Raw genomic sequence first — 22,968 nt, 5'->3', positions numbered from 1 at the left:
TTAGTTTCATTGGTCTTTTCTATTATTTTTTTAAGTCTCTATTTCATTTATTTCCACTCTGATCTTTATTCGTTCCTTCTACTAATTTTGGGCTTTGTTCCTCTTTTTCTAGTTCCTTTAGGTGTAAGGTTAGATTGTTTATTTGACATTTTTCTTGTTTCTTGAGGTAGGCCTGTATCACTATAAAGTTCCCTCTTAGAAATTCTTTTGAAGTGTCCCATAGACTTTGGAAAGTTGTGTTGTCAGTTTCATTTTCTCAAGGTATTTTTAAATTTCCTCTTTGATTTTCTTTGTTTAGTAGCATGTTGTCTAGCCTCGACATGTTTGTGTTTTTTTCCACTTTTCTTTGTCTAATTGATTTCTAGTTTCATACCGCTTAGTCAGAAAAGATGCTTGGTATGATTTCAGTCCTCTTAAATTCATTGAGACTTGTTTTGTGTCCTAGCATGTGATCACTCTTGGAGAATGTTCCATGTGCATTTGAAAATAGTGTGTATTCTGCTGGTGTGGGATAAAATGTTCTGTATATATCTATTAGGTGCATCTGGACTAAAGTGTTATTTAACACTAGTGTTTCATTAATGATTTTCTGTCTGGTTGATCTATCCATTGACGTAAGTTGGGTGTTAAAGTCCTCTACTATTATTGTATTACTGTCAATTTCTCCCTTTTTTGTCTGTTAATATTTGTTTTACATGTTCAGGTGCTCCTATGTTGGGAGCATAAATATTGGTGAGTGTTACATCCTCTTGTTGGATTGACCCCTTTATCAATATGTAATGCCTTTTCTGTCTTTTCTTACAGTCTTGGTTTTAAAGGCTATTTTATCTTATATGAGTATTGCTACCCCAGCTTTCTTTTTGTTTCCATTTGGATGGAATATCTTTTTTCCATTCTTTCACTTCCAGCCTATGTGTTTTTAGGTTTGAAGTGAGTCTCTTATAGGAAGCATATAGATGAGTTCTATTTTCTCATCCATTCAGACACCTTATGTATTTTGATTGGAGCATTTAAACCATTTACATTTAAAGGAATTATCGATAGGTACGTACTTAATTGCCATTTTGTTAATTGCTTTTTTGGTTGTTTTTGTAGTTCTCTCTGTTCCTTTCTTCTTTTAATCTCTTCCCTTGTGCTTTGATGATTTTCTTTAGTGTGGTGTTTGGGTTCCTTTTTCTTTACTTTTTGTGTATCTATTGTAGGTTTTTGGTTTGTCATTACTATGAGGTTTATATATTGATCTAGATATACAGCAGATTGTTTTAAGCTGATAGTCACTTAAGTTTCAATGCATTCTAAAAGCAATACATTTTTACTGTCCCCCCACCATGTTTTATGTTCTTGATGTCATATTTTACATCTTTTTACTTTGTGTATCCATTAACTACTTATTTTAGTTATAGTTGATTTTATAACTTTTGTCTTTTAACCTTCATACTAGCTTTCTAAGTGGCTGATCCACTGTCTTTACTATATATTTGCTTTTACCAGTGAGATTTTTTTTTTCTTTTATGTATTTTCTTATTTCTAGTTGTGGCCTTTTCTTTTCCACTTAAAGAAGACTCTTTAACATTTCTTGTAAATCCAGTTTAGTGATGATGAACTCTTAGTTTTTGCTTGTCTGGGAAATGCTTTATCTCTCAATTCTGAATGATAACCTTGCCAGGAAGAGTATTCTTGGTGGTAAAGTTTTTCCTTTCAGCACTTTAAATATATCTTGCCACCCACTTCTGGGTTGCAAATTTTGCTAAAACTTCAGCTGATAACTTTCCCTTGTATGTGACTAGTTGTTTTTCTTTTGCTACCTTTAAAATTTTCTCTTTAACTTTTTCCATTTTAATTATGATATGTCTTGGTGTAGCTTTCATTGGATTCATCTTTTTTGAGATTCTTTGTGATGCCTGGACCGGGATATCTGTTTCCTTCCCCAGGTTAGGGAAGTTTTCAGCCATTATGTCTTCAAATAAGTTTTCTGCCCCTTTCTCACTCTCTTCTCCTTCTGGGACCCCTCTAATGTGAATTTTAGTACACTTAAAGCTGTTAACAAAGGTCTCTTAAACTATCCTCATTTATAAAAATTGTTTTTTCTTTTTCTGTTCTGCTAGGTTGATTACTACTGCTCTTTCTTCCAGGTCACTGATCCTTCTGTATCATCTAATTTACCCTTGATTTCCTCTAGCGTATTTTTCATTTCAGTTATTGTATTTTTTTACATCTTTATTGGGGTATAATTTCTTTACAATGGTGTGTTAGTTTCTGCTTTATAACAAAGTGAATCAGTTATACATATACATATGTTCCGATATCTCTTCCCTCTTGTGTCTCCCTCCCTCCCACCCTCCCTATCCCACCCCTCCAGGTGGTCACAAAGCACCGAGCTGATCTCCCTGTGCTATGTGGCTGCTTCCCACTAGCTATCTGCCTTACGTTTGGTAGTGTATATATGTCCATGCCTCTCTCTTGCTTTGTCACAGTATTTTTGAGCTCTGATAGTTTTTCTTTAATATTTTAAAACTCTTTGTTGAAGTTCTCACTGCGTTCTTCCATTCTTTTCCCAAGTTCAGTGCACATCTTTATGATTATTACCTTGAACTCTTTATCAGGTAGATTGTTTATCTCTATTTTATTTAACTCTTTTTCTGAGTTTTTGTCTTGTTCTTTTGTTTGAAACATATTCCTTTGTCTCCTCATTTTGCCTAATTATCTGTGTTTATTTCTATGTATTAGGTAGGGACTTTATGTCTCCTGATCTTGGAGAAATGACCTTATGTAAAAGATGTCTTATGGGACCCAACAGCATGGTTCTCTCTGGTCTCCAGAGCCAGATGATCCAGGGGTGTCCCCTGTATGGGCTACATGCAGTTGTGGCAAAGCTAACTGCTACTGGTGCGCTGGTAGGCATGGTTGGACCCTGGCCAGGCTGGCTGTGCAATCTGGTGATGTTTAATGCTGCAGGTACACTGGTGGGTAGGGCGGGCCTCAGGCATGGCTGGTTGTGCAACCTGGTAGCTCACAACTGCTATGGGTGCACTGGTGGGTTGGGCGGTCCCCAGCGCTAAGAGGCTAAAGGGAGGATGCCAAAATGGTATCTGCCAGTGCCAGTATCAGCACAGTAGAATGAGCTTACAGTAAGGGCTACCACCAGCATCTATGTCTCCAGGGGAGTCCCAGTTGCCTTCTGCTTCTCTGGGAGGCTCTCCAAGATCAGCAAGTTGGTCTGACCCAGGTGCCTTTCAAATTGCTGCCTCTGTGCTGGTACTTGGAGTGAATGAATTTTTGCACACACCCTTTAAGAGCAGAGTCTCAGTTTCCTTCAGCCCTCCAGCTCTCCTAAATGTAAGCCCCACTGGTTTTCAAAACCAGATGTTTTGAGTGCTTGTCTTCCTGGTGTGGGAACCCTGGGCTGGGGAGTCCAATGTGGAGCCCTCACTCCTTGGGTAGGACATTTGTGTTTATATCCCTCCCACTTATGGGTCACCTTGCCAGGAGCGTGGGTCCCAACTAGACAGAATCTCCACCCCCTTACCTGTCTCGTTGTGGTTCCTTCTTTATATCTTTAGTTATGGAAAATCTTTTCTGCTAGTCTTCAGGTCACTCTCAGAGATGGTTGCTCTGTAAGTAGCTGTAATTTTGGTATGCCCATGGGAGGTGAGTTCAGGATCTTCTTATGCTGCCATCTTGATCTTACCTCCTGTTATGTGCCTCTCTTGACTCTTACTCCCCACAAGCTTGGAATAGTTTCCCACCTCTCTTCTACCAATTAGGATCCTACCCATCTTTCAAGACCCCAGCTGACATTGCATCTCTTCTAAATAGCCTTACCTGATCACTCTAGTCCTCATTGGTCTCCTTGTTTGACCACTTTCAGGGCTTGGTCTGATTGTAGAATACAGCATTTAAAAATATTTCCTGTACTGTTCACTGTTTTGTGGATCTTGGCTCCTCAACTGGGAAGCTCTATAAGGAAAGGACCATCTTCTTCCTCTGTTTCCCCTAGCATAGTATTAAGTATATAGCTTGTGATGGATTTGTTAAAAGGAAAGAGAGCCACAGTTATGAAAAGCTTTTGACAAGCACTCCAAGTGCAGTCCTGGCTAGGGAGGGAGGCAGGAGAAATAACTGACCTCACAATTTACTCATCCCAAGCCCATTTCTCCAAAACATCTCCAGTGAGCCCAGCATGAAAATTGAATCTCTTTTTACGAAATTGAGATATTTTTGCTAACTCCTTCAAGGTGACTGAAACTGGAAGCAACTGTTTAAAGGCAATTTGTCAGTGTTCAAGACAACTGCCATTTTATGTAAGACTCTTGATTCCTCTTTCCAAAAAGCAGCAAAATTACACCTCAGACGCCATCTTGGCTGGAACCCAGAGATCTCGAGGGAAGTGGTATGTGAGATATTTGATTTTTTTAACATCACAAAAATCTACCAAATTTTTCAAAGTTTTCAAAATCACAGGAAACTAGAGAAAATAACACTCCAAAAATAGATCCTCACGTATCAGTCTAGAGCTCTTTTTGGTTTTGCCCACATTTTCTACAGAAACACTACCATCTCCTGGTCATAATGATAGGAAGGAAACATTGCTAATGAGAAACACTACTTTGTATGTGTCACCTAAACTTCAAAATGTATTGAAACACTCCAATCTTTTCATAGCTATAGAAGAGTCTGACTACCACTAGTAATTCCTTTTCAAAAGTGAGTCATTCATGTTCATCTTAGGGACCATCTTAGGGATTTTCTGTCCTTGTCTACCTCTCCTCTTCTTCTAAACCGCAACTGGAAGCTTTCTCCTCCTATGGAAACTTTCAGGTGGTTTTTGTTCTCTTTCCATCCCTTGCACTCAGAATTCACCTCCACATGCTTGCTGACTATCACAGGACTCCCACCCCTCTGAGGTCATCATGTTCCTTCCTGGCATGTCTTTTATGTCTAGAATGTTTCTTCTTGGACAGAAAACCCCTCAGACGGTGGATGGGACAGCACTGACTTTCATACTGAGTTTAACAAATTAAGAGTGATGATTCTTAACTGGCCATCTGGGATATCCTGTCAAGGTCAATAATGCCCCATCCTGTTGCTGGGTTGGAGGGTTTTTCATGTGTGTATGAGTCTGGCTCTACAATAAAAATAAGAAATTCCCAGTGAAGCATTTCAGAGCAATTATTTCTTCACGGGTGGTTAAAGCCACTCTTCTTTCAGCCTTGTCCTTCTAACTGCTTCAAGGGATACCATGACTGCCCAGAAACACACTGCTGGGTATGCCCATTACTCTTATTAGAATAGTTTTCATGAAATTAGACTGCAACATTTGTGGAAATTAATCTGATTTCTTGACTGACAGTATAAACAGAGGAAAAAGAGAAAGAAGAGTGATAGGCAGAGGAATCATATTTGAATATTATCTACATTATAACTGTAAGAACTTACAAAGTCCAGGTCTCCATGGTGCAGGCAAAGTGGAAAATTGATATAACTATCCAGTTGGTTTAAGCAAATTGCTGGAATAGCTACATCCACTTTTCCCTTAGCTTTGGCTATTAAAACCAGACCCACGTCTCCTTCTCCCACCAAGTAGTCCAGTCCTCTTTGGATGGGGCCAGGAAGCCAAAGTGGAAAGAAGAAGGACCTTAAACTGACTGCTTTTCATTTCCAGGTTGACAAGACAGTAAACATTGGTGGATCACTGAGTTTCCCTTTTCCATCGTGCTTGCTACTTTCCATTTATGAATGTGGTAGCACAGGACTGTACTTTATTTGGGTACTTGGAGTTTTACCACTCCACTTTATGAGTATGTAAATTGCACTGCCTCCCAGAGAAGCAGATATCTGTCCTCTCAAGCATTACTTTAAGCCAAGAGAGAAAAAGGGGTTTAATTAAAACGCAAACTCCTTTTCTAAATAAAGATGAAAAGGAGGAGAGGACTAGCATAATGATGAGAAGTCCAATCATTAGTTTAGAAGGAATGAGCTGGAGGAATCTCTGCAGCCATTTTAATTATTTGGGTATCTCCAGGACCCTGACTTTAGAAATGATATTATTCCTTTTCTGGGTGTGGGCATAAATTTTCTCTTTCTGCTAGGCTTCACCTGTTTGTTTAATACAGACGCTTTCCTTTGTTAAATGCATAGTACCCTTGTGAGGGTCCCTTAAGTTGGGTTTTCCCCTTTGTAAGCTACTCTTGAGAAGAAGGAAGAAGTGGAGGGAAAGGATGGGAAGAAGAGGGAGGGGGGAATAATAGCTAACACTGACATAACAGTGTACCAGGCGCTGTTCTAAGCTCTTTGCATATACTAATTCATTTTATCTTCACAACCCTATGGGATATGTATTATTGTGTCCATTTTATCAACTGAGGCACAGAGAGGTTCATTCACTTGCCCAGAGCCACACGGGTGAGAAGGGGAAGAGCCAGGATTTGGACCCACGCAGTCTGGCTCCAGGCTGTTTTCTTCGCCGTTATTACTATGTTGCCTCTCAGCCTGGGGATGTGAAGCAACCTCCGGCACTCTTAACTCTGAGGCTACCGGGAGGAGCAGACTTTGTGATGACTGTGCTCCCAGGGGCCAGATATGCTAACACTTCCAGCAGATTCATTGGGACCACTCTGGGACGCAAAGACCCCATTTCTAACCGTGAACTTGGATCTGTTTAACCACATGTCCATTGAAAGAGCAGAATGTGGGTCGTGGGCACTGGCTAAGTTGCTTTATTCCCTCTCCCATGATGCCTTCCTGCAAACATATGCACTCTCACAATGCACTTTAAAAAAAACACGCATTTCTGATTTTTCTAGATACTTTAGTACTCTTCTTTGGATTTGGCTTGCCACTGTGGGCAGGAGCCCCCCCACCTCCCTTGTCCGTGTCTTAGTATTTCTCAAGCAGATACTTTGTTTAAAATGCTAAGAGCTTGTATTGGCAGCCCAGGCAATAAAGTGCTTTATTTGACAACAAGGTATTTTCTAAAAAAATTGACTGTCCACTTTATGAGACACTGGAGGGCGTCTTCAATACTATATATCATTATTGGGAGCTCACATGTCTACCAATGCCGAATCCTTATACCAGTGTTCTTTAAAGCTTCCCTCAAATTTCAGCATGCTTGATCCCTCTCCACAGAATTCGTAGAAGTAGATATTTGATGGAAGCCTCCCCAGAGCCATCTGCTTCCACCCCCTCTTTCGTCTCCAGCATGGGTATTGAATACTGGCTGTAAAGTGGCCCACCAGGGAACCTGGCACATAGTAGGTGGAGACTTCACCATCAGTTTCTTCCTCTCTGCCCTCTCCCACTTTTCCTCAAAAACCCTTAACCATTTGCCTTGATTCTGCTGATTTCAACTTGTTCCTCTGAAAATACAGAGATCAGTTTCCCTTGTCACGGAGATCACTTCCCCCTGTCTCGGGGATTCATTTAAAATTTCTATCTGCCTTATGATTAGAGTAACCATATAATTTATTGTCCAAAGCGAGACACTTTTGAAAGCGAGAGAGGCAATCTTAATAATTATGCCTGTCAGAGAAACAGGCATAAAACTGGGCTGTCCCAGATAAATCAGGACCTATGGGCACCCTATTTATGATGTTGTGTGTGGTTCAGAAGTGGCCACATGCTGGCGTAGTTTTGCTGTCTGAGGTTTATCTTCATGGTATCTCATAATCTCATTGTACACTTAGTCCTTTTGAGAGAACAGGGTTTACTTCTGTGACCTGCTCCGGCCAACCGGAGATTAATGGGAGCAATGGGAGTTATAAACAGTCTGAATTTTAGCCTAGCTCTTGACCATTTTTCAAATACTTGTTCTCCATTTCTCCCATTACCAGAAAGCCAAGCCATTCCATCTCCATAGGGTACCACTCAGAGTATAATTGAGGTTTGAATAAACAACGCATGTGGCTTTTAAGGTTAAATGAATATTGTTTGACATACAGTACACTAGAGTTGTTTTTCGTTTTGGTTTTAAAAATTGGTTAAAATTACATCTTGTTGCTTCTCGGAATTAGCTAGAATCCATCTGTCTCCATTAGAATCATTGTTTTTCTTTCTTTTTTTTTTTAATGACTTGGCTGAAAAAAGAGGCTTCCTCTCACTCAAGAAAATTTGTCCAGTGAATCAGGAAAAAAAGCACAGAAACAGGTTTTTTTTAGGGCTTTGGTGCCTACTTTTTTCTTTTATGTATTTTATGTATGTATATCTAAGTTATAATATCTAAGGTATAAGGTATAAGATTGTAAATGGACCAACCTATTTTCAGCTCTTCAGATAGACCCTGCCCCAGTCTAAAGAACCACTAATGTGAACATCGAAGAGGATAATTCAAGTTTAACTATGGTTCATGTATAAAATAACTAAAATGTTGAAACCTTTAGTGGCTACTTATAGAACGTGCAAGCTTAGAGAATGCCATTTTGAAGACTTTGAAAGCTCAAAGGCAATGAAAATACTGAGAGAATACACACACACACACACACACACACACACACACACACACGGAAGTAATGGCTCCAGTAGTTTTTGATGAAGTGAAATACTTCAAATTTAGGTACACATAACTGTCTGCAAATGCTTAGGTGGTTATGACACATTCATCTGAACTTGTATTACAGGGTATTTAATAGTCTGTGTGGTAACTGACTTGCCTCGTTGCTTTGCTATCTTGCCTCTCTGCTTCTTTAACAGGGACTGTATGCTTCTGTATTGCTTTAAGATTCTGTCTGGACTATTAAGTATTTAAAGATACTCTTTAAAAGCCCTTTTAAGACTCTAGGGTCTAAATGCAATAAATTGAGCTTCTTAGAAGGTCATGCTGAATAAACATTTCATGTCAGTACCAATCATTAAATCTACATTTAAAAAGGGCATTTCATGAGGAGAGCTATTGTCTCATTTTTCTTTTGTTATTTGTTCTCTTTCAGCTACTTTGATTAGGCTTGAAACCACACACTATAGCGTTTACATTTTGTTTTGCCATTTTGCTGGCAAATCTTTTCTGGTTTCAAATCTTCTCTCTGGTCCCATATTTTCATTTGGCTCAGGACATAGCTTAGACCCATCACTGCCAGCTAAAACGGAACAAGTAAATCCAAGTCCATACCCACTCAGTCACTGTCGAGGGCAGCGCCATTCCCCAGCTCTTCAGATTGCAACCCTAGAGTCATTTTATACTTTCTCCTTTGCCTTCCTCCTCCTTTATCAAATATTCCATCGGAGTCTTATCATTTTCTTGTTATCTGCAGTAGTGTGATTCACCCCTTCTTCTCCATCTAGATTCTCATGGCCTATCACATGTTACTACAATAGCTTCCTGGTTGGCCTCCCAGATTCCAATTACTCCCCAACCAGTCAGCACTCCCTTGCCGGGATAAGCTTCCACAGATATCATTTATACCATATGCACCTCTACCTAAAACTTGGTAACGGGATCAAATATGAATCCTTCAGCATCTTTTCGAAGTCCACACAGGAATTATTTACCACCCTGTTATCTCAACAACCCGTCCCCCTCCCTTGCTCCCTCCCACCCTCCTTCCTTTCCTTTCTATCTCTCCACCAGCCCCCTTTCTCTTGTTTCACTTCTGAAGTTTCCACTCAAGCCACACCTTGCTTGCTGTGTCCACTGTGTGACTTGCTATTTCCAAAGCTCTGGTCCTTTGCAAATGCCTTTCCCTCCAGTTGGCAATACCTTCTGCCCATATGACTGTTTATACCCTGCAGTATCTACTTCTAAAAACATGACTTAACAGTTCTTTGGGGATGCTTTCCACGATTACATCTGACTGCTCACTCCACACATTCAATATCTCCTAAGCACGTATATTCCATTTGTGTTTCCAGTTGCTACTCTGTGCGTGTGTTTTTTAGGCTCTTTTCTATATTGATTTCCTGTCACCTCCAAACAGGTTGTAAATGTCTTGAGGGCAAAGGTCCAGCCCTGATTTCTCTTCTCCTTCTGCCTTAGTATCAGGTTTTCCACCCAAGAAGTGTTCAATGTATGTTAACTGACTTTTGGGCATTATTGTTTTCTTTTAAAAATATTTTATTGAAGTATAGTTGATTTACAATGTTGTGTTAATTTCTGCTGTGCAGCAAAGCAGTTCAGTTATATATATATATATATATATATATATATATATATATATATATTTTTTTACTCCTTTCCATTATGGTTTATCACAGAATATTAAATATGGTTCCCTGTGCTATACAGTAGGATCTTGTTGTTTATCCATCCTGTGTATACTGTTTTGCATCTGCTAATCCCAAACTCCCAATCTTTCCCTCCCCCACCTCACCTCCCTCTTGGCAACCACAAGTCTGTTCTCTGTGTCTGTGAGTCTGTTTCTGTTTCGTGTTGTATTTTAGGTTCCACATATAAGTGATATCATATGGTATTTGTCTAGACTTCTCTTTCTGACTTACTTCACTTAGTATGATAATCTCTAGGTCCATCCATGTTGCTGCAGATTTCCTTCTTTTTTATGGCTGAGTAATATTCCATTGTATATATGTACCACATCATTTTTATCCATTCATCTGTTGATGGACATTTAGTTTGTTTCCATGTCTTGGCTATTGTAAATAGTCCTGCTGTGAACATTGGGGTGCATGTGTCTTTTTGAATCATAGTTTTGTCTAGGTATATACCCAGAAGTGGGATTTCTGGATCATATGGCAACTCTATTTTTAGCTTTTTGAGGAACCTCCATACTGTTCTTCATAGTGGCTACACCAATTTACATTCCCCATCAACAGTGTAAGAGGGTTCCCTTTTCTCCACACCCTCTCCAACATTTAGTATTTGTGGACTTTTTAATGATGGCCATTATGACTTGGGCATTATTTTTTGACATAAACAAAGGTGAAAGCATCTTCACTCTTACAAAGTTAGTCAGGGTTTCCAGATAGTCTGAGTGTAATCTCTGTCTACCATCTTTACTCAGACATGGAATAACCAGGAAGAGGCCAGTATGCTATTGGCTAAGTACTTAATTCTGTATTTTTTACTGAAGTTCAACTCAGTACATATACTGAGCACCTGATGTGTACCCAGATCACTGACCCCCCACCCCAGAGTTTCTGACTTACTAGGTATGGGGTGGGGTCCAAAATTTTGCATTTCTAACAAGTTCCCAATTTATGCTGATGTTGCTGGTCCGGAGACCACACTTTGAGAACCAGTGATATAGGTGACACAGAGGGAGGTCTAAGACACGGTCCTTGGTTTCAAGGGATTTACAGTCTCTTTAGGGAGACAAGGCAGGCTCAAGAAACATTTAACAGAAGAAAATATTGTAAACTGTTTAAGTATTCATTCATTCAAGAAATTTTGAATAGGTACTATGTGCCCAGCACTGTTCTAGGTGCTGCGGGTTACATCAGCGAACATGATAGACAAAAATCCTCGTTCTCATAGGGGAATTATAGTGGGAGAAAGAAGACAACAAATAAAATATATAAACTGTAAGATACTGTTGAGTCCTAAGATCAAAAAGCAAAGAGGGGGGATAAGAAGTATCAGAGGGGATTTGAAATTTTAGATAGGTAATAAGAGAAGGTCTCCCAAACCTATCATTTGATGAGTATTTATTGAGTGACTATTATGTGTCAGGCACCGTTATAGATCATGGTGATACAGCCATTAATAACACAAATAATAAACCCTGCTCTTACAGAATAGACATACTTATTTGGGAACCAGGAAATCTGAGATTTGGGTTGTAAGCTCTCATCAACTCGCTATGTGGGTAAATGGCTCCTTGCTCTCTCTGAGCCTTGGTTTCTCCACCTGTTACATGGAACAGTTGGACAAAATTATGCCTGAAGTCCTGTACATCTCTAAGGCTACAGAATGCTAAGTCCTTTAGGCAATCAGAAATATGTGAGAGAACTTGAGGAAGACTTTGTAGAGGAGGAAAACCTTCATGGTTTTTATAGTCATACAGGAGCTACAGAGTGTGGGAGCTGGGAAAGTAATTTCAGAAGAAAAATAGCATGATTAAAAACATGGAACCAAGAATGGGGGCCACAGTTTCAATGAAGAGTAAAGAGGTCAAAGGGTTCCCATTGTAGAGTAGCTAAGATAGTTGGGTCGGAGGTAGGTGCTCAGTAAAGATGAGGTGGGGGCTGATAATAGATAGTCTTAGATGGGGACCCACTGAGGGTTTTTTTGATCAGGAAATGATACGATTATATAATCAAAGTGGTGTTTTAGGAAGATGAATGTAGCAATCATAGTTAAATCTTCAAAATTCGTAATTTTTTTCCATAAGATGATCTTTGAATCACGGAGGTTAAAGCCATGCTATGTTTTATGTCGCTACCCGATGATAATATTGGTATCAAATTAATCTTGAGGTCTTTTTCCAGCCCTAAACCAGTAACAGTACTTGAACCAGTAACACATTACTAGTTAGAGTTAGGTTTTGAAAGCTTGGGAGATGAATTAGAATAGAAAATTCTTAATGTTTATACATTTTTGTATTCCGTGTTATCCCATGAAATATATGGTTGAATAGATATTGGGTTATCCTCAACCAGGTACACACACACACACACAAATAGTACTCATTTAGAGTGGTGCAAATATCTCTAAGACCGAGCTCTTCCCATCTGCTTGTTGGGTCATAGATAATACAAGGCAGTATTTTTGGAGATTATCCTCTTATTTTTTATCTTTACTCAGCTGAGGAATATCCATATCTGTTGTGAGTTTGCTTTTCTCAAGGCTGAAAGTAAAATCTTCCCCCTAAAAGCAGTTAGTCTGGAAGACAGCAATGATAGGGATTCGCTGTTCAAAAAGTGGGTTGTGGAGACCCAGAGAAAGGTGTCTCAGACAAAAATAGAAGATATGGGTTATGTAAACACTTTAGCCACAGCAAGTTTTACCTTAACTTTCAGATCAAGTCATAACTTCTCAGAGGCATAATGGTGAATTTAACAAACCATGACAGACTAAATCCTCAAAACTCTCACTTTTGAAGGGTAGTTTAAACACAAGTTGAATATGACCTGTAAAAGACTTAACTATCTTCAGAATAAAATAAGCAAATGTGACAATGATGGCTATATTACAGTGGAAAGTGATTATTTTCCCTTTTATTTTCCAAATTCTGTGTAATATTGCTGGATGGTCTGTTTTAGAAAGTGGCAACTTTCTTTGGAGTTGTCTTGAAAAATGAGGCACACCCAGGGAGAAATCTTTCAACATTGCTGTTTGAAGGACAGCCACAACAGCTAAAATATGTAAAGAACCTTGGGATCATAGAACCCAAAATGTTAACTGGGTCACAGGTTAATATTTTCCCCTTCTATGTATGTATAATTCTTTATTTCTTTTTAATAAACAGGGGATGGAGAATTGTCGTGGGAACATTCTGATGGTGATATCGTCAGGCAGCCTGCCAACAGAGAAGCAGTAAGTGTGAATAGCTCAAATAATTCAATACTTCACAGCATCAGGCCAGACTTCCCCTCCCTCCATGGGTACTGTCCCAGCAATGCCATAAAAGGGCCCATCTCTAACACCATTTTTCTTCCCTTTCCTCAGAAGTGTGAATGCCATCATCACCAACCTGGAACCATTTAAGTGCATTGTATAATTGGTAACTGGGGCCAGGACATGAACATGAAGAAATCATAGCCCAGCCCTTAGGCACCCTTCATCTAGATTAGAAGTTGGTACCCTTTCGGGATGACTTGCCAAATCTTTGTCTTCTGTAAGGAAGGCAAGTCACCACCCCCAGCCTCAACAGTGGGGACCTTCTGTGGGATCGTAAGGTAGGTCAGCCCATCCTTTGGGCACAGGTACCTTGGACATGTCCATAGAAACCTCCCCTAAGCCTTAGGCTCTCAGTCATACAGCTGGAAGAAAGGAAAGGTAGCAGCCAGATTCCCTTTCTCAACCTGCAACATCTTCTCATTTCTCTTCTTGGTGCTAATCTCAGAATAAGCCTTATGAGTGGGCATCTCTTTATGTATAATAGTAGCGTCTCTTATTCCTTTTTATTTTGAAGTAATTAACAAAAGAGAATCCCTCCAAGAAATATATGTCTAAGTAGAGCAACACTTCAAACCTCTAAAAATCAGAAAAAGAAGATGTTCCGGTTCAAAGGATCTATCACATTAAGGGACTTTATATGAGTCCATATGGGATTGTATGAAATCATGAGTGTGAAACTTTTGAAAATGGTAAAACACTATAGAATTTAAAGAATCTTTCATCCAATAAAAAGAGTGTACAAAAAGTACAAAATGTACCAAGGCATTCGTTGCAAATAAATGGGTATTCATCATACCCTCATACAAAAGAAGCATACAGAGCATTCAACGTAGAATTATTTTCATAAGAGCAAGACAAATGGAGACAACCTAAATGCTATCTATAGGGGTTTGGTTAAACACACCCAATCTATAAGACACCATATATTTGTTAAAAAGAATGTGGTACGTCAAAATGTAGTAAAGTGGAGGGATCGCCAAGATATAGTATGTAAACAAAACAAGGTGCAGGATACAATTTATACTATCATTTCCTTATGTAAAAATTGTGTGTGCATGTGAGTAAATGCATATGAAAAGATCTAGAAGGTCACATACCAATATATTAATTGTGATACTCTCAGAGGGGTGCAAGTGGGCAGGAGGAAAGGTAACGTTTGATTTTTAATTTTGTATCTTATGTATTATTTGATATTTTTCAATGAGCATGAATTAGTTTTGTAATAAATCAAATTTAAATGATTTTTAAAACCTTGGAAATTAGTTCTCAACAAACATTGGATATTAGGGCAAGAGTCTATGGAATTATAGGTCAGGCCCAAGAATCATGAGGGTATGGAAGAAGGTGTTGATCCAGGACCTAATAAAATGATCAATACCAACATCACAGTGTGGCTAAGGCCATCACATATGCCACTTCTGGCCTGCATGCCCCCAGCTTGCCAACACCCTCGGCAAGGAGATGAAAGGATTTGTCTTTGTTTTATTGTCTAGTCATATTCTTCTCTAGACATTCTTGTTTCCAAATGAATGGAGAAGGATTTGTGAATGGAGTGGAGAATAATACTCTGGATATCTCAAAAAAGCAGCACTCCTGCAAGAGAGCGTGGGCTTCCCAGTTTGTGGGTTAACATAGACCCCGAGGAAAGACTTTCTCCATCCAGCAGTGTATCTGCTTTATACTAAGTGAGATTCCTTCCAGATCCTGATGGGAGATGATGTCAGTCTCCCTGTTCTGTGCTGTGAATTTCCTCAGCCCCAATTTTTTCTTTTTTAATCATGGTAGGAAGTCGAGAGTGGCTAAATTAGTAGCTGTCAACCAGATGCCATTCTAAGCCAAAGTTAGGTCTCAGTCACCTTAAGCTGGGTGCCTTAGCCCCCAACACTAAGCACTATGGCCCCTCAGTGGTCTTGCTGGTAATGCCATTAATTAGTCTTTCTTCTTGACTTTGTCTCATGCTGTCCCCACCTCCATCATTGTCTTTCAGCCTCGTTGTTCTTCCTAAACTGCTGGTCATAGGGCTGGACTTAATCTGATACTTCCCGTAGCAAAAGAGGTCAGATGTAGAAGGCAGGGCCTTGAAAGAGTTATAGATTTTCAAAGCAGTTCAAGACTTATCTTTAGAAATGAACATTTGCGCCTGGTAGGCCAAAATGTCCAGATGGTTCCACTTTATTATAAATAAATATTTTCCTTTGTTCTACAAGGGATAGATATTGCGGGATATGATTTAAATAATAAATAGCATCTGTAGTAACAGAAAAGTATGTACCTGGCACATAGTTGGCACCCAATAAATATGTGTTGAATGAATGGGCGTGGAAGGTAGAGTGAAATGTATGTGTGTGTGTTGCAAAGGCAGGGGGTGGGGGGGCTTTTCCTTAATGTTAATGCATAGGACTTTGTCCCAAATCAGAGAGAAATTCTTCCAACTTATTAGAAGGTAGGAGAATCCCTTCTGAAAAGCATTTGCAGGCCCAACTTTCCATATGGGAGAAAAAAACACATTTCTGATTCAGTAGAGTGTCCCTTTTAGTCGACTGTTCCTATTCCTAGGGAACCATCACAACCTTGGGTCAACAGAAACACAGCTGATTGGTTTATTTTGCCAAGTGGGCTCAAAACCATCATTTTAACCAAGTTTTACGAAGTGCACAAAAAGGAGAACCAGTGGTTTAATGATGACTACTTTGTAAAAACCTGAAATGGTTTCTGTTTGATTTCCAGATCATAACTTCATATGAACTGGTCCCTGTACCATCGGGGGAAGTGTATGTGGGGGGTGGGGTGGGGGGGGAGGAATGTGAGGAGAGAGAAATAGGCACAGGGTGGAAAGCCAAAACATGAAAGCAAGCATAATTTTGTTTTGGACAACAGCCAAACTCTGATTTTGCCCCCAGTAGATTACTCAGAGATTTGCCATTAGAAAAGTGAAAGAATTTGGCATAGAAACAATATGAAACACATAAAAATCCATGTCTCATTCACATTTTCAGAACAATGCTCTGGATAGGAAACTGGCCTAAGTATCTCCCAGACAGGGATAGTCCTAGGTTACTCATGACTAAGGTGTAATGTGCTCATGGCTCTGTGGATTCGAATGAATTCTGAAGACATTTTTTAAATTAAACTTTTAATTTTGTGAGTAAATGTAGATTCACTTGCAATTGTAAGAGAGAACACAGAGAGATGGCATGTACCCTTTACCCAGTTTCCCCCAATGGTAACATCTTGCAAAACTGTAGCATAGGATCGGAACGAGGAAGGCACTTCTGAGGCCATTTCTAAACTTTCATGTTTTCCTGTTTCTGCCGTTAAAACCCTTATATCTTAGACCTTAGAACAAGTAAAGAGAAACTCCTGGGTAACTTCTTCAATGGCGGAGATTTTCCAACACCAGGAAAGAACTGTGTAACAGCCATCTCAGAAGCCCGAGATATTTGTCAGTCCTTCAAGTCAGTAAATCAAATAATACCAAAATATTGAGCAGAAGAAAACAAAGCCTAGACATGTGATCGCTTCTACCTAACTGGTTTTGACCTGCTCTCTCAAACAGCCTATTCACAGCTGGTTTTAAAGATAAGCTCCAATTTCACTTACAACTCCAAGGCGTTAATGCCTTTTTCTCCTTCGCTATAAGTTCCAAGGTCAGAACAGCCCCTGACCGTTCAGGGGAGCAACTCTGAAAGAGCCATTACTCCTAAATCAAAATCACATACCACCACCCCAACCCTGGGGCTGAAACACAAGATCCTTTATGTCAGTTATTCTCAACCTTGGCTTCAAATTAGGGTCCCCTGAGGAGTATATAAAAATCCTGATGCCCAGGCCTTACTCCAGACCAATTCCATCGGAATCCCAGGGGGTGGGATTAGTGTTTTTATGGCTCCCCAGGTGATTCTGTGTGCAGCCGAGATGGCGACCAGTGGCGTGTGTGATTGTGAACACTGTAGCAGACTTCTATATGGGAGAGAATTTTTCTTTGGAGCAGCTTTTAAGCAAATGTTTGGGGATCCCTGAGCTTAAGCAGATGTGATCTCTCCCACGTCGTCCTCTTCCTCTCTCCTTTCCCGCTCTCCCACTCTCCTGCCGTCTCCAAAAGCTCAACTATCACTCTCACCCCAAATAAAACCCCTTTTCTTCTTGGCCTCAGTTTCTCTGTCTGTAAAATAAAAGACTTAGATGAGGTTTGGGGAGGGCTGGGTTGGCCTCTGATCAAAAGCCCTGTGTTCCTTTTTTGTGTGTCTTGAATCATTTTTCTCCCCTTATCATATGTCCAGGATCAGAGTCCCCGGTACCGAAGAACAGCTTTTCAATTCGTGTTCACCCTCATGAATCAGAGAACTCCTTGTACTTGCAGTTTATCCTGGGTCAGCTACCTTCCCTTTCAAATTCTAGCCCCATCGAACCCCCTCCTTTCAGCATCAGTAGGACACCCACCAGCCAAACTGTCCCTCTCTGTGTTCCTTTGGCAAAACTTTGCCAAACTCCAGAAAGGACAGAACGATCTGTAATGGCCTTTGTGGAATGTGAGTGACTGTGGCAGAAAGAGACATATGAGCCATTGTGGGAATGAAAAATATTTGCACTGAGAATCCTGTCTGTGCACATGATAATAAATTGGTGCAAACTCTTATTTGTGTGAGTTTTTATAGCAATGCACCAGCATGGGCTCTCCTTAGATATAAGATAATGTTCTCTTTCTCTTACTTCAGCTCCTGTTCGCTCTCGCCTTCTCTCACCCATGCCTCCCCACCCCCTAACCAGGAGAGTAATAATAATTCCCAAAGCTAAGTTTGCAACATGTGTGTCTATGGAACATAACTAAAATAAATGTTTTAGGGGATGGTGGGGTCAATGTTCCTTGCTATTTCTGTCACTGAATATAAGGATATTCCTTTGTAATTGCTGCAAAAGCTTCTTTCGTGGGACCCACCCCCTTCCCTTACCCCTAACGCACAGTGTTATTGGGCTTTAAGCCTTAAGGTTCTATTCTTCATCCGTTCCATCCTCCTGTAACCCCATTCTACTTCATCTCCTGGGCGAGGGGTGGGTAGCAGAATAGTGGGCTCATCGTGTGTCTTGAACCCTTGCTGAAAGAGCAATGATGGGGTTGTCTGTACTACAAGACTCTAAACTTTCATGAGGGACTGCAGCTTGCCTTCGTCCATTCAACAAGGCTTTGATGAGCACCTTCTAGATGCTGGGCACTGTTCTAGGCACTGGAGATACAGCGGTGAACACAACAAAAGTCCTCGCCTCTGTGGAGCTGACATTCTAGTGCCATCCTGCACAGTCCATTCTTCTGTCTATAAAACGTCTGGGGTATCTGTGCCCTGCTCTGTGCCCTCATGCCGTTGCCTGCGTTTGGAGTCTCAGTGTCTGTTATCCAGACCAGACTCGCCTCCCACCTCTTCCTCTTATCCAGTTCACCGTACACATTGTCAGGGCTCAATGCTTTTGAAACACAGTTCTGATTTTTTTACATACTTAAAAAAAATAAATCCCTGAAAGGCTTCTACACCCTCACCTCTGTTGCCTACCAAATAAAGTCCTCGCCTCTTAGCCTGTCATTGCAAGTCCTCCATGATCTGGCTCTAACCCACTTTTGGAATGTTAGCCTTCGGCTGTTCCCTTTTATGGACTCTACGTTCTCTGCTACACCTTCTCAACTTGGAAATCTCTGCCTGGAATATTCTTCACCAAGTCTGCCTGTAAAAAGTCTACTCATGCTTCATGGCCCAGGTCACAAACCCTCCCCAGCTAGAAGCTCTCTGTCTCGTCCTAATTTGCACAGCATTTTATCCTTCTTCTGTGGCCTCTGTCACACTCTGCCTTGCCTTGCAGGTGACTATGTAAATTCTTAAACCTGAAGGTGAGATTCTCGGGAGCAGGAAAGATACTTTACCCTTTTGGGCTATTTTTCTCCCTCAGGAGCTTGTCTGTGAATCTAGTCCAGTCTCCTGCCAGAAGAGAGAGAAATCTCAGCATGCTGCCAGCGCTGTTCTTCCGCCACATCCCAGTTTCTCTGTTGGCTTTGGTGGACATGCAGTTAAGATCAGAGCTCGTCACTAAAAATGATCAAACAGCTTCTAAGGTAGCTAAGTCCATCTCAGTCTTCTCATTGGTAGATTCGGGGGGGCTGAATTTGTCCTTTGTCATTTCACAGAGACATTCTTACCACCGCTCGCACTATGATCCCCCACCAAGCCGACAGGCTGGAGGTCTGCCCCGCTTTCCCGGAGCCAGAAGTCACCGGGGAGCGCTCATGGATTCGCAGCAAGCGTCAGGAACCATCGTGCAGATCGTCATCAATAACAAACACAAGCATGGCCAGGGTAAGGGACGTGCTTCTTTGGTACTGCACCCTGTCGGGGCTTCAGCAGCCCTGGTCTTTGGAGAGCTGGGAAAGGACCCTTTCTCCCATACATATCAGACATTCCCATATGGATCACTCACCATCCGGTCTACCAAGCGAGTGTGGACAAGTGACTCCAGAGGACTGTTAGGACTTTCCTAAATACAGTCCAAAGACCATAGTTTATATTTCAGGAGTATCTGTCCTTATTAAGGACCAAAGGTGAGAAAGCAGTGGACCTGATGCACCCTCCAGCATTTTCTCCGTTGCCTCTGGGGGTTGAAGGTCATTTGGGAAAGTTTGCTGGGGCTTTAACAGAACGAAAGGCGGTTTGTTTTCCAGCAGGACACCCAATATTCAGAGGTAGTTGGCTTTAAACGCCTCTAAAGCTCTCATTTGAACTGTAGAGATAGCAATTCTCACCCCTCATTGCCCCAGCTTCTCCTGGCGCTCTTGTTAAAGGCACTTATTCCAGGCTTCCCACTCAGAGATTCTAATTCATAGGAGGAGATTATGCTTAGAAGTGAGTAATCCAGTGAGAAATCCAGAAACCTCCTGGCTGAGCACCCACTCGGCCAAGCACGTCCACGGCCCGTTCCTTCCTGCACAGAGCTCTCCAGCCACCGCGTGCACCCCACCCCCGCCGCCTCCCGGCCAGTAGCGGGGGTCTGGGGTGGTGGGGGGAGGAGAAATTCGATCAAACAATTGACTGCTTCTTACTCCTTTAGGCATCCTGTCAACCAGCTCTTCAGAGCAAAAGCTCAGCTGGTTCCTTTTTATGAAACCACAAACATGTTTTGTTTCCTTTAAAGGAAAAACAAATCAAAGGCAGTTCTCTGAATGGGTTAAAAGTAATAAATTATTAAACCAAATGATTGAATAACATGGGTGAAAAACAATCCGTTACAAAGAACTCCTACTATAAATCTCAACAAAGCTGGTCAGGCCAAAGCCAGTTGATCACATCTGTTACTAGTTAGATGTAAATTTCAGATTACAGATAAAAAAATTAAATTGCTTTTGAAACTAACAGGCTTAAAAAAAGAACATTCAAAATAAAACTCTTAATAAAAAATGGTGAGGTATTAGAAGAATTGGAAATATTTACTATTGATCTGGGTTTGATTTGAAATTTATTATTTTTAAATTCCCAGGCATTCTGATATGAATTTATGAAATGAGGAGGAGGAGTTAGGTAAGGATGCAGTTTGGTTTTCAATCCTAAATTGCCTTCAATAGATTCCATTTGCTCTGAAAGTATTTTAAAGCCTTAAAAAACGTGTGGGGAAATGGTCTTTGAAAATCCTAAATCCCATAATTTCCACAGGCCTCTTCATTTTCAGGGCAGAGGCTCATCCCTTGATTTCTCCATGTCCTACAAAAGCCCCAGCTGGTTTACATTTATTCATTGACCCCATTGATTTGAATGCAGCTGTTCTCTCCTGACCTTTCTCTATTATAGTTCATTGGAGAGTCACTTGTCCCTGTCTCCGACTCCCAGCACCCCAGCTGGATGATCGAAATCATCTTGAGGATTTGTTGGTGGGGAGAAGGCTGTGTTTCCCCCTAGAGAGCTGATCTCACCCTATTGCACTTCAGAGTGTAGGCTCTTACCCAGTCTGGATTATTCCCTTAGTCCAAATGTTTAGGGGACAGGGGACCTGGCTATATAACCCTGGGGGTCCTGCCTGCCCCGCTCCTTAGCCCTCCTGCCAACAATGTGTTCTTCTGTGATACATCTACTTTGTCCCTTGCTAGAGTTCAAGAGGAGAAGCAGTAGGACCCCACCATTCTTGAGTCCAGCCTAAACTTTCTTGAAGCAGAGTCTGCACCCACACGATCTCGTTGTCTAGAAGGGTGTGTCACTGTCTGGGGAGGAGAGAGAAGAGGGGTTGGCGGGAGAGAGAACAACACATCTGGTCCATCTTGTCCTGTGATTCCATCAACAGTTTAGATTTCAAGCCCCTATTCTATCTCACTGTACGATTAGGAGCTTCTCTGGCTTAGGTTCTTGGAAATCTTTACATGGATTGACCTGTTAGAGTGTCTAGTACTCTAGCAGCTCTTGCAGAGGACAGGAAAAGGCAGCTGACATCGTCCATATTTCCTAATGTGACCCAGTGGATTTGATGAGAGAAATAGCCCAATGATTCATCCTTCTGAGGCCATTGTCTTGCAGCCAAATCAGTCAGTTCCTAAGAAACGCCCCAAGTGGAGCTACTTCTCCCACCCTCGCCCCGCCTTAAGTGATACAACCCACCCTAGAGATGTTGTTGATTGGGATACCGACAGGTCTCCCTGGGCATGATGAGGTGATGGGAATAATGAGAAACACACCCAGTCCCCGTCATGGCTGGAAATCTCCAGAACGTCTCAGCACTTTCAAAAAAGAGAGAACTCATTCTCAGACCTCCCTATTTGCGGCTCTGTGCAGGTCTTATACTGGAGCTTAGCTCCGTGCCTTACAGTCAAAGCCGGATAGGTTTTGGTTGGTTTGCACTGAAGGATGTTCCTGTGACTCCTTCCCTTCATAGGCCCCTCAGCCTGCAGCCCAGATGCTTGCTCTTGCAAACCGCACCTCTCCCCCAGAAAACATGGAGCCGGTGACTTCTCCTCCACTCAGCAAATGTGAGACCACCAAAGGGTATCTCTAGAGCAGTCAGTGATTCGCTGTAGCCAAATCTCTGCAGCTACTATGAGGATACAGGACATTGCCAGAAGATTAGAGGCGTAAAAGGCTACCTTTCACCACTTACCCGGGGTGGGGGGTCCTTTCCTTCTCAGTCTTGTCTCAGCACCTTCCTTCCCACTCCAGAGAGTAAGCCAGCACCATTGAGCTCCGTACCCATCTGTGTTAGCAGATCAGATTCTCATAGCATTTGACATTCTGAATGGATTTGCTTCAGAATCTGGAAAAAACTTGGCCCTTTGAGAAGACCGGTAGTTTTTGCAACTAGTCTCCCTGGACAGCAAACCTTCCTGGGAGATTTTCATGCCTAGAAGCACATCCACTTGGGCCATCCCAGTCCTCTATGGAACTACAGGTCTGAACACTACATTCTAGCAGAGGTTCCTTATCAGACACCCTGGACAGCTAGAACTC

At 41.3% G+C, this 22,968-nt stretch overlaps 1 protein-coding gene across 2 annotated transcripts in view; it reads left to right on the top strand.

Moving 5' to 3' along the window:
• The window catches only part of CHRDL1 (chordin like 1), a 112,563-nt gene that overhangs the window by 76,306 nt on the left and 13,289 nt on the right, over positions 1 to 22,968 (top strand). For both annotated transcript variants that reach the window (XM_029240734.1, XM_029240735.1), the window contains exons 7-8: positions 13,356 to 13,423; positions 19,677 to 19,845. In XM_029240734.1, the coding sequence (XP_029096567.1) occupies positions 13,356 to 13,423; positions 19,677 to 19,845 (237 nt within the window). The remainder of the gene's footprint in view (positions 1 to 13,355; positions 13,424 to 19,676; positions 19,846 to 22,968) is intronic.

The sequence above is a fragment of the Monodon monoceros genome, unplaced genomic scaffold, assembly GCF_005190385.1.
Source record: "Monodon monoceros isolate NGI ecotype Baffin Bay Population unplaced genomic scaffold, NGI_Narwhal_1 Super_Scaffold_22, whole genome shotgun sequence".
Lineage (NCBI taxonomy): Eukaryota > Metazoa > Chordata > Mammalia > Artiodactyla > Monodontidae > Monodon > Monodon monoceros.
Note: the sequence above shows the minus strand (reverse complement) of the source record. Positions and strands in the feature narration are given on the sequence as shown.